The sequence below is a fragment of the Engraulis encrasicolus genome, chromosome 5 (genome assembly GCF_034702125.1).
Source record: "Engraulis encrasicolus isolate BLACKSEA-1 chromosome 5, IST_EnEncr_1.0, whole genome shotgun sequence".
Taxonomy (NCBI): domain Eukaryota; kingdom Metazoa; phylum Chordata; class Actinopteri; order Clupeiformes; family Engraulidae; genus Engraulis; species Engraulis encrasicolus.
This window is the reverse complement of record NC_085861.1, coordinates 43,844,276-43,856,775: the sequence shown is the minus strand read 5'-3', so window position 1 is coordinate 43,856,775 and position 12,500 is coordinate 43,844,276. Positions and strand designations below refer to the sequence as shown.

General features: G+C 46.1%; 1 protein-coding gene across 1 annotated transcript in view; it reads right to left on the bottom strand.

Annotated features, from left to right (window-relative positions):
• Window positions 1-12,500, bottom strand: part of chrnb2 (cholinergic receptor, nicotinic, beta 2) — a 29,828-nt gene that overhangs the window by 7,126 nt on the left and 10,202 nt on the right. Inside the window, exons 4-7 of the mRNA XM_063198256.1 lie at window positions 8,369-8,549; window positions 6,977-7,211; window positions 5,922-6,314; window positions 5,353-5,753 (exon numbers count right to left, since the gene is read on the bottom strand). Coding sequence (XP_063054326.1) covers window positions 5,353-5,753; window positions 5,922-6,314; window positions 6,977-7,211; window positions 8,369-8,549 — 1,210 coding nt within the window. The remainder of the gene's footprint in view (window positions 1-5,352; window positions 5,754-5,921; window positions 6,315-6,976; window positions 7,212-8,368; window positions 8,550-12,500) is intronic.

Below are 12,500 nucleotides of genomic sequence, written 5' to 3'. Positions count from 1 at the left end.
ACTTGCCCCTAATCACAGCCTATGGATGCTAATTCAAAAGATGCACAAAGCCAGGAAAGCAATACGACTGCTAAGTAGTTATTAGAAGGTGGAATTTTCTGTCATGGGTCATTTCACGTGAAAACAGACACTTTGGGACCCGACCGACACAGATTTCAATCATACTTGCTGTACCTGTTTAGTAGCAAGGTAGCACCCCAGAACTGCATTTGTGTCAATCTGACACCAATATTAAGGGAGAAACAGACTAGCGAAGGAACCAAACACCCCATTTTCAGGTGTTGTTTATGATCTTACAGGCTATGTTTAGACAATAAACCAGCCATTTTAAAATATAAGTTTTTTGATATTCAATTTCGAATTTTTCAATGTATCATAATTCATACTCTGAAGGTTGTTGTATTCCATGCAGTGTGTGTAATTTGTAGAGCCAGAAAAGAGCTTTCAAACAACACCTCAGACATCCTTTTGTGACTTACACTGACAGATATAATCAAGGCTGAATACATAGTGTCCTATCCTCATATGTACACCTTTGCTAGTCTGTTTCTCCCTTAATTTTGGTGTCAGATTCACACAAATGCAGTTCTGGGGTGCTACCTTGCTACTAAACAGGCCCAGCAAGTATGATTGAAATCCGTGTCGGTCGGGTCCCAAAGTGTCTGATTACACTTGAAATGACCCTCATAGCGAACTACATAGCTCTAGTTCTCTAAACTTTCTTCATGTAGATAGTAGACTCGAATGGCAAACCACATTCAGATGTTCCTTTCACCTCCAAGTTCCAAGGTGCACTGTGTAATATTTTGTAGTTGTTTATTTCCAGAATTCATGCTGCCCATTCACAAATTTTACCTTTTTCATGAATATTTATTACCATCACCATCAAATCCTAAATATTCGATATGACAGGGAAAATTGCTCTTTTCATACATGAAAAGGGGAATCTTCTCCATTGTCCGCCATGTCGAATTTCCAGAAATAGACATTTTTAGCGGCAAAACTTACTGTACTTTGGTCACACTAATACATATTAGTTGATTACTTTGTAAATATTCATGAAAAGAGCAAATTTGGCAATTGGCAACACAGTTTCAATGAGCAGCATAGTAGCAATACCAACTCTGACCACAATCCTACACAGTTTAACCATTACAGCTATCAAAGCCTTCAAATGTGACACAAACCTGTCCACATCCAAGAATTGACACAATAACGTTTCAGTAATCCTATTAATCTCCCTCAGTCCATTTCAGTCCAGACGCGCATCTCTATAAATCACCAATGGGAAACCTACTAACAGGAAACAGCCGCAATAACTATGATTAGCTTCCTGTATCACAGTATGTCACATGACATGACACAGCGCGCGTGTCGTGCCAATGTTCTCAATCATGGCGTACGTTTCCATCGGGCGCCTAACAGCGCCATATAACCTCGCTCACTCCCACTAAGTGCATATGGCTCTATTGCGCCCGTGATTGACGCCGGGTAAAAAGCCTCTATACAGAAATCGATGGATTTCGAACCGGTCCCCGGGGAGCGGGCGGCGTGCATAGTGTGTCCGCTGAGTTGAGAATAATGACAAGAGGCACCAGATCTGCTGAGTCAGCGCTGATTGGATCAATCAGCAGCACAGCGCAGAGGAGGAGGAGGGTGAGAGGAGAGGAGAGGAGGGGAGAGGAGATGAGGAGGAGGAGGAGAGGAGAGGAGAGGAAAGGAGAAGAGAGGAGATGAGGAGGAGGATGAGAGGAGATGAGAAGGAGGAGAGGAGATTATGAAGAGGAGGAGAGGAGAGGAGAGGAAAGGAGAGGAGGAGAAGGAAGAGAGGAGAGGAGAGCAGAGTAGAGGAGAGGAGGAGGGTGAGAAGAGAGGAGAGGGAGAGGAGAGGAGATGAGGAGAGGAGAGGAGAGGAGAGGAGAGGAGAGGAGAGGAGAGGAGAGGAGAGGAGAGGAGATGAGGAGGAGGAGGAGAAGGAAGAGAGGAGATGATGAAGAGAAGGAGAGGAGAGGAGAGGAGAGGAGAGGAGAGGAGAGGAGAGGAGAGGAGAGGAGAGGATGAGGATGAGGGCAAAGAGGAGAACAAGGGAGGAGGAGAGACAGGGAGGAGGGGAGAATGGGAAAGAAGCAGACCTGTGACTGGCTTCAGTAATCCAAACAGTTATCTCCATCCTTCCCTGCCTCCTTATCTCCATCACACCATCTACTGTATCTCTCCATCTCTCCTGTCCAGTCATCCCTCCCTCACCATGCAGCCATACCTCCATCCATTTCTCCATTCCTCCATACCTCCCTCCCTCCTTATATTATGCCAGAGGTGCCCAAAATGAAAGTAGAAGAAAATGTATGGTGTATAAGTACAACACTAGCACATGATATTACATAGGGATAACACCAGTTAGTCCATTGTACCTAAAGAGGTGGGTAGACGATGTTGTTCCTAAAAAGAAAACCCAATTTGATCCAAGCAGCACAGAATCAGGTACATCAGGTACATACATGTTTTTTTGTTTATAAAAACAGTGTTGTGAGGAGGGGCAAGACACTGACACCCCTCCCTCATCCATTCTCTCATCCCGCCATCCCTCACTGAATCCTCTAGCCTCTTCCTCTCTATCTCTAACCAACCATCCCTCCCTCCACACCTGCCTCCCTTCTCCCTCCATCATCCCTCCCTGTGTCCCTCATTCCATCCCCCGTTATCACGCTGATAATGGCTATGCTGTGTTAAAGGATTGCATGAAAATAACACAGAAAATATTCGAACAGTAGATCCCCCCTTTCAGCTCTAACGGCCCGCCAGCTAACCCTCCATCCAGTCAGTTTCCATTCCTCTATTGGTAAAACAAAGCAAGCCCCAGGAGAGGGGGGGGCATTAGGCCTGTCAGCTCTTTTTCACCGTGCATTGCTGTGGATGGGATGGGATGGGATGGGATGGGGTGGAGTGGGGGTCAGAAAACTCAATGAGGAAAACAGTGAGGAGGACCAGCGGGGGGCTGTGCTGCTGTACACACCCCACTGAAGGTTGCTTCCCCCCTGGGGAACAGAGCGAGGGGAAGAGTACCGGCATATGCAGGACCACCGACAGCATTTGACCAGGCCCTGGATAAAATCATCGGAAAGGGCCCCCTCACCCAATACATGCCCACTACATTTCTGGGCTCCTCCGTCTCTCTGGGACCGGGACAGCTGACCCCTTTGTCCCCTCTCCTATCAGCTTCACTGGGTAAATTGCTATGCTTGTGGGCTGATATCCGGTGCTGTGTATTTAAGAGCGTGTAAATATTTGACGAGCCATGCAGAGAAGGCAGAGAAACGCCTCCTGGTCTCTCAACACTGACCTCTAGTCAGTATTCATCATCATGCCTCCTTTTCTCCTGCCTTCACTTTCCTTAAATACCCCCACACTTTTATTTGACAGCAATCAGAGAGTAGCCTTTTAAAAAGAGAGGGCAGACAGGTCAAGGTAACAGTGTAGTAGGAATGGTGGAATGCCATTTCTCATGCTGTCAGCAGTTACTACTACACAGGAGGGTAGAGTAGAGATGGATGAGGAACCAGCACAAATCCCCCATGATCGTTTAAAGGCTTAAGGCTCACTCAGGCAGATTTATTTTTTGATTAAAATGTGCATGGTGATGATCAATTGATGTGGTGAAAGTGAATTACATTTTTTTAAACAGAGCCATTGTGATTTGAAGGGTTTATACTAATGGTTTCCAAACCTTCCCCACGGGAGGCTCCCTCTTTTTTACAGCACTGTACTCTTCCTCCCTGTGTGTGTGTGAGCTGAGACACGTGTAAATGTCCACAGCAAAATTGGCAACAATTCAAAAATTCTTTCAAAATGTTCCAAATACTCAGGGCTGGTGCTAGGCATATGTAGACGCCTAGGGTGCCAGATGCCTTGGGGGTGCCAGTAACGCCCCGAGTCAAGCGTAATAAAACTTTACACTTTACATTGAGAATGATTATTCACGTGCACTCACTCTATGTGTAGGTCCTAGACCAGCTGTGCTTGATCAGATGCACGATGGTATGTTTACATATGTCAATTTATAAATGCTTAAAAAGGAAATCGGGTGTGCGTCTACAGCTCTTAAATGACTAGAACAGGCGCTGAATATTCTGTACATACTCTCTGTATGTCAATTTCTCAGAGTTGATTCTGTTAAACCAGATATTAAAATCCCTCAACCTCATATAACATTTAGCATATCATCTCTGGATTACATGTATATTCAGACTATGTAAGAGATTTTAAATGGCAGATCAACATAGCAGCCTGCCTGCCAAGACCAACTGTTCTCTGAGTTCTCTGAGGGTGAGCTCCAGAAATAACATGTGCTTTTTTATTCTTGTCCATTTTGTCTATTGCGATTGTATTGCGTGCGAGTAGTGTTGTAGTAGGGTTGATCTGTGTTTGCTCAGGTGTCTAGATCCATTTCATGCCCCAGCCAGCAAATGTGTCACCTTGGCTGCCATTACCCAGCGTTCCACCAGGGGGAAGCAATCACAGTTTGGGGAGCATGTCTACCTTACATGCCACACCAGTCCCAAATCAATGAAATTAAAGAAGTTAATTACAGGGAATGTCTTGATTCTACTTGTGCATTTAAAACAGGGGATTTTCTTCATTAGGACATCTACCTGGCCAAAGAGTCGCGCTAATTGCAACCCTTTGTCTGTCTTATAGTCTATCAGTCAACGGCTGAAACAAACACTCCACATGTACACGTCCTGAAGACCTAGAGTATCTGTGACTGTGTAATTACAGTTGTTAAATGGAAATAAATTAGATCCAAATCTAAAATGTTAGCCAAGGGTACCATGGTTAAAATACCGTACACGTTGCCGCACACAAAACTATATACTAATTCGTACTCTGCATGGGTCTCGCTGGATTAGCACATACTTTGTGATATTTGTGGTCTGCATATGTGTGTGTATGTGCCTACACAGTAAATGTTGTGGTGTTAATTCAACACTTAGAGAGTTCATTTGAGTCCAAATGATGTGAAATCAACTCTCTAAGTGTTAAATGAACACTGCAGAATTTACTGTGTACACGTGTGTAAGTGTCTATTTGTATGATCATGCATGTGTGTGTGTGTGTGTGTGTGTGTGTGTGTGTGTGTGTGTGTGTGTGTGTGTGTGTGTGTGTGTGTGTGTGTGTGTGTGTGTGTGTGTGTGTGTGTGCGTGCGTGTGTGTGTGTTTGTGTGTGCATGAGTATGTGAATGTGAGTTTGAGTGCATATGTGTGTGTGTGTGTGTGTGTGTGTTTGTGTGTGCATGTGCTTACATCCGTGTACGTGTGTACATGTGTGCATGTGTCTGTGTGTGTGTGACTCACGCTGCGGTCGTCGTCCTCCGTCTTCATGTGGTTGGCGATGAAGCGCACCCCGTCCACCGCCTCGTCCAGCCCCGGCACCACCTGCCCCAGCAGGGCCTGCGTCACGGCCGCAGGAGGCGTCACCTGCTTCCCCCTCGTCAGTGCCGACGTCTGGAGGGGGGAAACACCTCCACCTCCACCTCCACCCCCACCACCACTTCCACCTCCTCCTCCTCCCTCCCGGCTGCCCGCTCCTTCCCTCAGTCCGTTCACCCCATCGGGTGACTCCCCTGCTCCACCTACCACCCCTCCCCCGAGGATCTCCCCCCCAAACTGCTTGACCGAGGCGTGGTTGACGTAACAGGTGCACGCCTCGCTGTTGTTCTCCTTCCCGAACGCCCCGACGCCACCACCCCCACCTCCTCCTCCGAGCGTCGTCGTCGTGGAGGACGACCCACCCGTGGCCATGGTAACGGCTCCCCCATCCCCCAGCTCCCCTCCGCTGCCGACTCCTGCGCTCCCACTTCCACCACCGCCGCCGTTGCCATCCAGCCCCCCCAGGCCCAGCCCAGCGAGCAGCCCCAGGCTGCGGGCCCCAGAGCCAGCTGTGGCCCCTCCTCCTGCACCTAGACCACCGACCTGGGCCGCCTGGCGCCTCTCGGCCGCGTGCCGGCGGTGCCGCAGCTTCTGGCGCTCGCTGCTGTTGCGTGGCTGGCGCATGAAGAGCAGCGCGGGCAGCTTGTTGAGGAAGACCAGCTTGACCCAGGGCGGCATGGTGTGCGTGGTAGGCGAGCGGTGGTGCACGTTGAGCACGCAGACGCTGGTGACGATGGAGAAGGTGACCAGCACCATGGTGAACATCAGGTACTTGCCCACCAGCGGCACGTCCAGCGAGGTGGGCGGCACGATCTTGGAGATCAGCAGCAGGAAGACGGTGAGCGCCAGCAGCACCGAGATGCACAGCGTCATCTTCTCGCCGCAGTCTGGGAAATACACATAACAAGATGATAGCAGAAAATGATGAAGCGTTAAGACATAACCCCTGTAATAAAAAAGTTTGTTCTATTATTATTATTATTATTATTATTATTATTATTATTATTATTATTATTATTATTGATATTATTATTATCATTTGGCAGAATGGCAATGACCGCACATACTGTATTGCGCAGCATAACGTGTTGTTAAAGGCAGTGTAATGTCGTAATAGTTTAACACTACGGTAGTACTAGTTCAACAAAGTTTTTTCAACACTGGTGGAACTGTTGCACAATTAGAGACTAAAATCATCAAGGTGCAAGTACTGTAGAAGTCCAGTGGGTTCAACTTAAAAGTGCAACATGTGTACACTGCTGTGATTATTGGGGAATTGAACACAACACAGGTCTTCATACATGGAGTGTTTATGAAATAGCAACCGAAAATGGCATCGTTCAGGAACCGGCACCGAAATTAAGGTACTGGAATTGGAACTGGAACCGGAAACAAAAAAAAATCTGATCGGTGCCCAGCCCTAAATACACCTGACAAAGACAAAGACCTGTGTTAAGACAAAGTCGAGATTCAACAACTAAATCACACCAAGGGGGCTTTACAGTGTGCAAGACAGTCTATTTTTCTATCCGACGACCAGATACCATACCTGAGGGCAGGTAGAAGACCAGGATGGCCAGCGAGGTGATGAGCACACAGGGGATGATGAGGTTGATGGTGTAGAAGAGCGGCTTGCGGCGGATGATGAAGTCGTAGGTGATGTCCACGTAGTTGGGGTCGCCCTTGTTCTCGTTGCGCCGGCCGGGCAGCGCGATGATGTCCCACTCGCCACTCGGCGTGAAGTCGTCCATACTGGCCACGTCCGTGCGTAGTACCAGGTCCACCTAGCGCAGAGTAGTAGAGACGATAAGAGGAGAGTAGAGTAGAGCAGAGTACGGTAGAGTACATCGGTAGAATAGTGCACATCTGGGCTTACATTGCCCATGGGGACCCCGGTGCGAGTCCAGCCAGGGCCATTTCTCTCTCCCAATCATTTCCTGTCTACTCTCACACTGTCCTATAATAATAAAGGCCAAAAAGCCCTAAAAAAACTTTAAGAATAGTGCATAATAGAGTAGAGTAGATTAGTAGAGTAGAGTAGAGTAGAATAGTAGAGTAAACTACGAGAGTGAGGTAGTCGAGTAGAGTGGAGTGGATAAATGTTATTTATCCGGAAGGAAATTAAAGTGTCCAAAATGAGCATGAGCAATACAGCAATATAATGATGAAAGAGAGGGGAGTAAACAAAAAAAACAGCCCCCAGACTATGCTCCAATAATAATCTTTTTTTTTTTCTTTTTTGAGCGAGTGACGAAGGCAAGTCCCAAAAAAAACGCTCCCCTCCGTCCATCCTAGTGGGAGCAGTGTGTGATGGGGAGCAGTGTGTGATCAAAAGGACTATTTTTTATTAAATCCATGACATAAGCATATAATCAAAAACACAATAGAACCTTCAAGTAATCGGGTTGAGAAGAGCGGCGTAGCATAGAAGAGAAAAGAGATACTTTTAATGGCAAAGGAAATTAGGGTGTCCAGAATAGCAAACAACATAAACACAGGGTTTCCCCCAGCACTTTATTATTGAGGTGGATACCTTCACAGCAAACACCTCGCACGTTGACTAAGTCCGTTGAAACTATAAAGATTTTGTGTTGAGAATGGAATTTCTAGTTGCAAAAAAGAGAAAAACACGCACATCTGTCTCAAAAAGATTGGGTGCAGGACTAGCAAAATCACATGAAAACTGAAAGTAAAGTCTGCGACACCAAGCTCCCGTTTCTCTTATTTTAATGTGATTCGGGCCTGCCCTTCAAATGGAATTTCTAGTTCCTTCACCTTTAGGGGTTTTTAAATCATATGTCATATGAAACCTCACAACATAGTCTTTACGTACATTAATGATAGTTATGTATATCTGATACTGGCTAACCCCCCACCACTTTTACTAACAAAAATGTATATGAAAAACAGTGAAACGCGTAATCCAGATGTAGGTCCAAACCTCGGAGCGGTCGTATGTCCAGGAGCGGAAGGTGAGGGTGCAGTTCTGCTGGTCGAAGGGGAAGTGCTTGACCTCGATCTTGCAGGCGCTCTTGTAGATGGCCGGGGGCAGCCAGAACACGCTGCCGTCATGAGACACCACCGCGTTGGAGTAGAAGGACACCTCGTACATGCCATCCGCACTGGGAGAGGAGAGGAGAGAGAGAGATAGAGAGAGAGAGAGAGAGAGAGAGAGAGAGAGAGAGAGAGAGAGAGAGAGAGAGAGAGAGAGAGAGAGAGAGAGAGAGAGAGAGAGAGGGACACAGAGAGAGAGAGAGAGAGAGAGAGAACAAAAGATAGACAGAAAGAAAGAAAGAAAGAAAGACAGACAGACAGACAGAAAGAAAGAAAGAAAGAAATACAGAAAGAAATACAGAAAGAAATACAGAGAAAAAAGAAAGAGGGAAAGAAGAAAATGGATAGATACACAAAAGGGGTAGGAAGAAGAGGAGAGCAGACAGAGTCATTAAATACGTTGGCACGCACTTGAACTGTGATGCCGGCGGTTGTGTGCCATAGTAATATTTTTCATTCATTGCATTTTCAGCAGTTGGGATGTGCTTAGCTTGTGTTTGTGGCCCTAGGGCTCCCAGTCATGGTGGAAATTTCCCTGTAATGCGTGAGAGGAGGCCAAGACCAAAGGCAACACAGACAGGATTGCTCAAGCGCTAAGCGTTAAGACACAAATGTACTTAGAATTCTTAGAATTGGCTGTGAAGTCACTAGACATACGCATCAAGACACCCTACCTCAACAAACACACACACACACACACACACAAACACACACACATACACACACAGGCGTGCGCCCACGCATGCACACACACACACACACACACACACACACACACACACACACACACACAAGGGCGCACGCACACACACGTCACACACACATAATCACACATGACTCACATAGAGTAATAGATAGAAACGCACACATTTGCAAATTCAGATTTTCATTTATGCACACCCAAAACATACACGTGCACATCTGCCAGTATGTGCTTTTTTTGTGCTTTCAGATCCGAAACATTTGTAGCAGCCTTTATCCGTAGAGGAGGTAAGACAATATTGAGAGAGAGAGAGAGAGAGAGAGAGAGAGAGAGAGAGAGAGAGAGAGAGAGAGATAAAGAGTCAGATATGGAGAGAGAGAGAGTCGGACAGAGATTTGGAAGAATAGGTGGATGAGTAGAGAGAGAGAGCCAGAAAGAGCAAGAAAGAAAGAAAGAAAGAAAGAAAGAAAGAAAGAAAGAAAGAAAGATATATACAAACGATAGATAGATAGATAGATAGATAGATAGATAGATAGATAGATAGAAGGGAAGAAGGAAAGAAAGAAAGAAAGAAAGAAAGAAAGAAAGAAAGAAAGAAAGAAAGAAAGAAAGAAAGAAAGAAGGAAAGAAAGAAAAAGACCCTGAATGAGATAGAGAGAGATGCTTCTGTTACAGGCAGCTAAGGCCAGGCCAGGTCAGGTAAGACGACACAGGCCTCTCGTCAGCTGGCGTAAGACGAAACACACACACCAGCATCCATCACACGTCACTCATGAAGGCACAACCTGAGCCATCTCAGCCAGTAACATGAGAGAGACTGAGATGGAGAACAAGACTATAAGACTATAAGAGAGAGAGAGAGAGAGAGAGAGAGAGAGAGAGAGAGAGAGAGAGAGAGAGAGAGAGAGAGAGTTGGAGACAGGGTTGGAGAGAGAAGAGAGAAATCAGAGAGCGTTGGTGGAGAGAGAAGAGACCTATAGAAAGAGAAACTGAGACACAGGCCGACTGAAAAACAATGAACACAGATGCGAATATAAATGCGAACAAGAAGATGAATACAATTGCAAACGAGTGAGAAACGCAGGAGGTTTGAGGAGGTAAACGAAAAGGACTAAACGTGACAGATGGAGTTACATAAGACGTAGGGAAAGAGAGAGACAGAGAGACAGAGAGATGGAGGGATAGAGAGGAGGCTGTAGAGAAGTTAAATGGTGAGCTGAGGGGAAAGTGATATGCTGACAAAATACTAAGGGGAAAAACGTTGGAGAGTGGTAAGGAGAGTCGTCTAGCTGCTCACTGCAATCACCACAGGGCAAGGGCAGCAAGACGGAACGGCAATATATCTCCACACACACACACACACACACACACACACACACACACACACACACACACACACACACACACACACACACACACACACACACACACACACACACACACACACACACACACACACACACACACACACACACAGGCACACACACACACAGGCACATACACACAGGCACATACACACGCGCGCACGCACACACACACACACACAGGCACACACACACACAGGCACATACACACAGGCACATACACACGCGCGCACGCACACACACACACACACACACACACACACAGGCACACACACGCACGGGCGCACACACACACACAAAGTATGCCATTGTGATAGCACACACGTCGCGCACACAAATATATCGACACATATACACAGACACACATCACAGATGCAGACATAGATACAGACGCTGACACCTATACGTGCACACACACACACACACACACACACACACACACACACAAGACACACGGGCACATGCACGCACACACACGCACACACACAAAGTATGCCAATGTGATAGCACACACGCACACACAAGTATATCGACACATATATAAAGGCACACAGACACACACCACAGATGCAGATATAGATACAGACACAGACACACACAATACAGACACACACACACACACACACTCAGACACCCCCCCCCCCACACACACACACACACCCACACCACACACAGACACCCCCCACACGTATGCATGCATGCACGCACACACGCACACACACACACATACACACACACACACACACACACACACACACACACACACACACACACACACACACACACACACACACACACACACACACACACACACACACACACACACACACACACACACACTGATATCCACACAGTCACACCCTGACGCAGACACATATCAACTAAAAATTTATGATCGAGGTCAAATGTGAGCACGGTGTCACAGTAATTCAAGTCAGAGACGTAAAGTAGACAAAAGATTGAGAGAAAAGAAGGGAGAAACACAAGCTCCCTGGCAGATGGGCAGACAAGGTGAAAAAAGATACACAAAGGAGATGAGTGAGGAAAAAAAGCAAAACAACGAGTAGTCTCATTATGTGCGCCATTCTGCCAATGGAACACTGTAATAGTCTTTGAAATGACTTAACTACCATCATACTACTCTACCACGACACTATACAGGGGCTTTAGTAAGAGACATCATGTTGGCTATGATGATGTCATTTTGTGATGTTGGCTATGATTCTGACCTTGATTGTAAGTCGCTATGGTTATAAAGTAGCCTGGGAACTCCCATACTGCCTTTAGTTCTACACAATCGTTTCGATCTGAAAGACAGTCACTTGTGATTAGGTCTGGTGTTAACCAGGCAAGTTATAAAGCGTATGCCAAATGTAATGTAATGTAATGTAATGTAATGTAATGTAATGTAATGTAATGTGATGTAACATCACGCCTTTTAACCCATTATAACCAGGAGTAGCATCTGTTCAACACAAACTTTTAGACCAGCAGCAACATCTACAGCATACACATATACCGTTAACAGTGTTGACAATTCTGTTCATTTCTGGTAGACCCTTTAGGTCATAGTGGGTTCATTTGCTATTTGATAACAGCAAGTTTATAACAGGGTGCATTTCGTAACAGATTGAAAAATGCATAATGCAGAAGACCAAACTTTCTACAATGTATTTATATTTCCCCTTGCCTCTGTCTCATCTCCCTGCGTCTCGCCTTCCCTTTAAGACGTGCAATCACACCTTCACACTGCTATCACCGGCATATAGCATACCATGCAGGGCCGGCGATAGGCATAGGCAGACAAGGCGGACGCCTAGGGCACCAAATGTCTTTGGGGGGCACTATAGCAATGCCTGAAAATCTCACAGAAATAGAATGTCAATGAAATAATAGTATTAATACATTACATTTTACACTGACAATGATTATTCATGTGCAATCAGTGTATG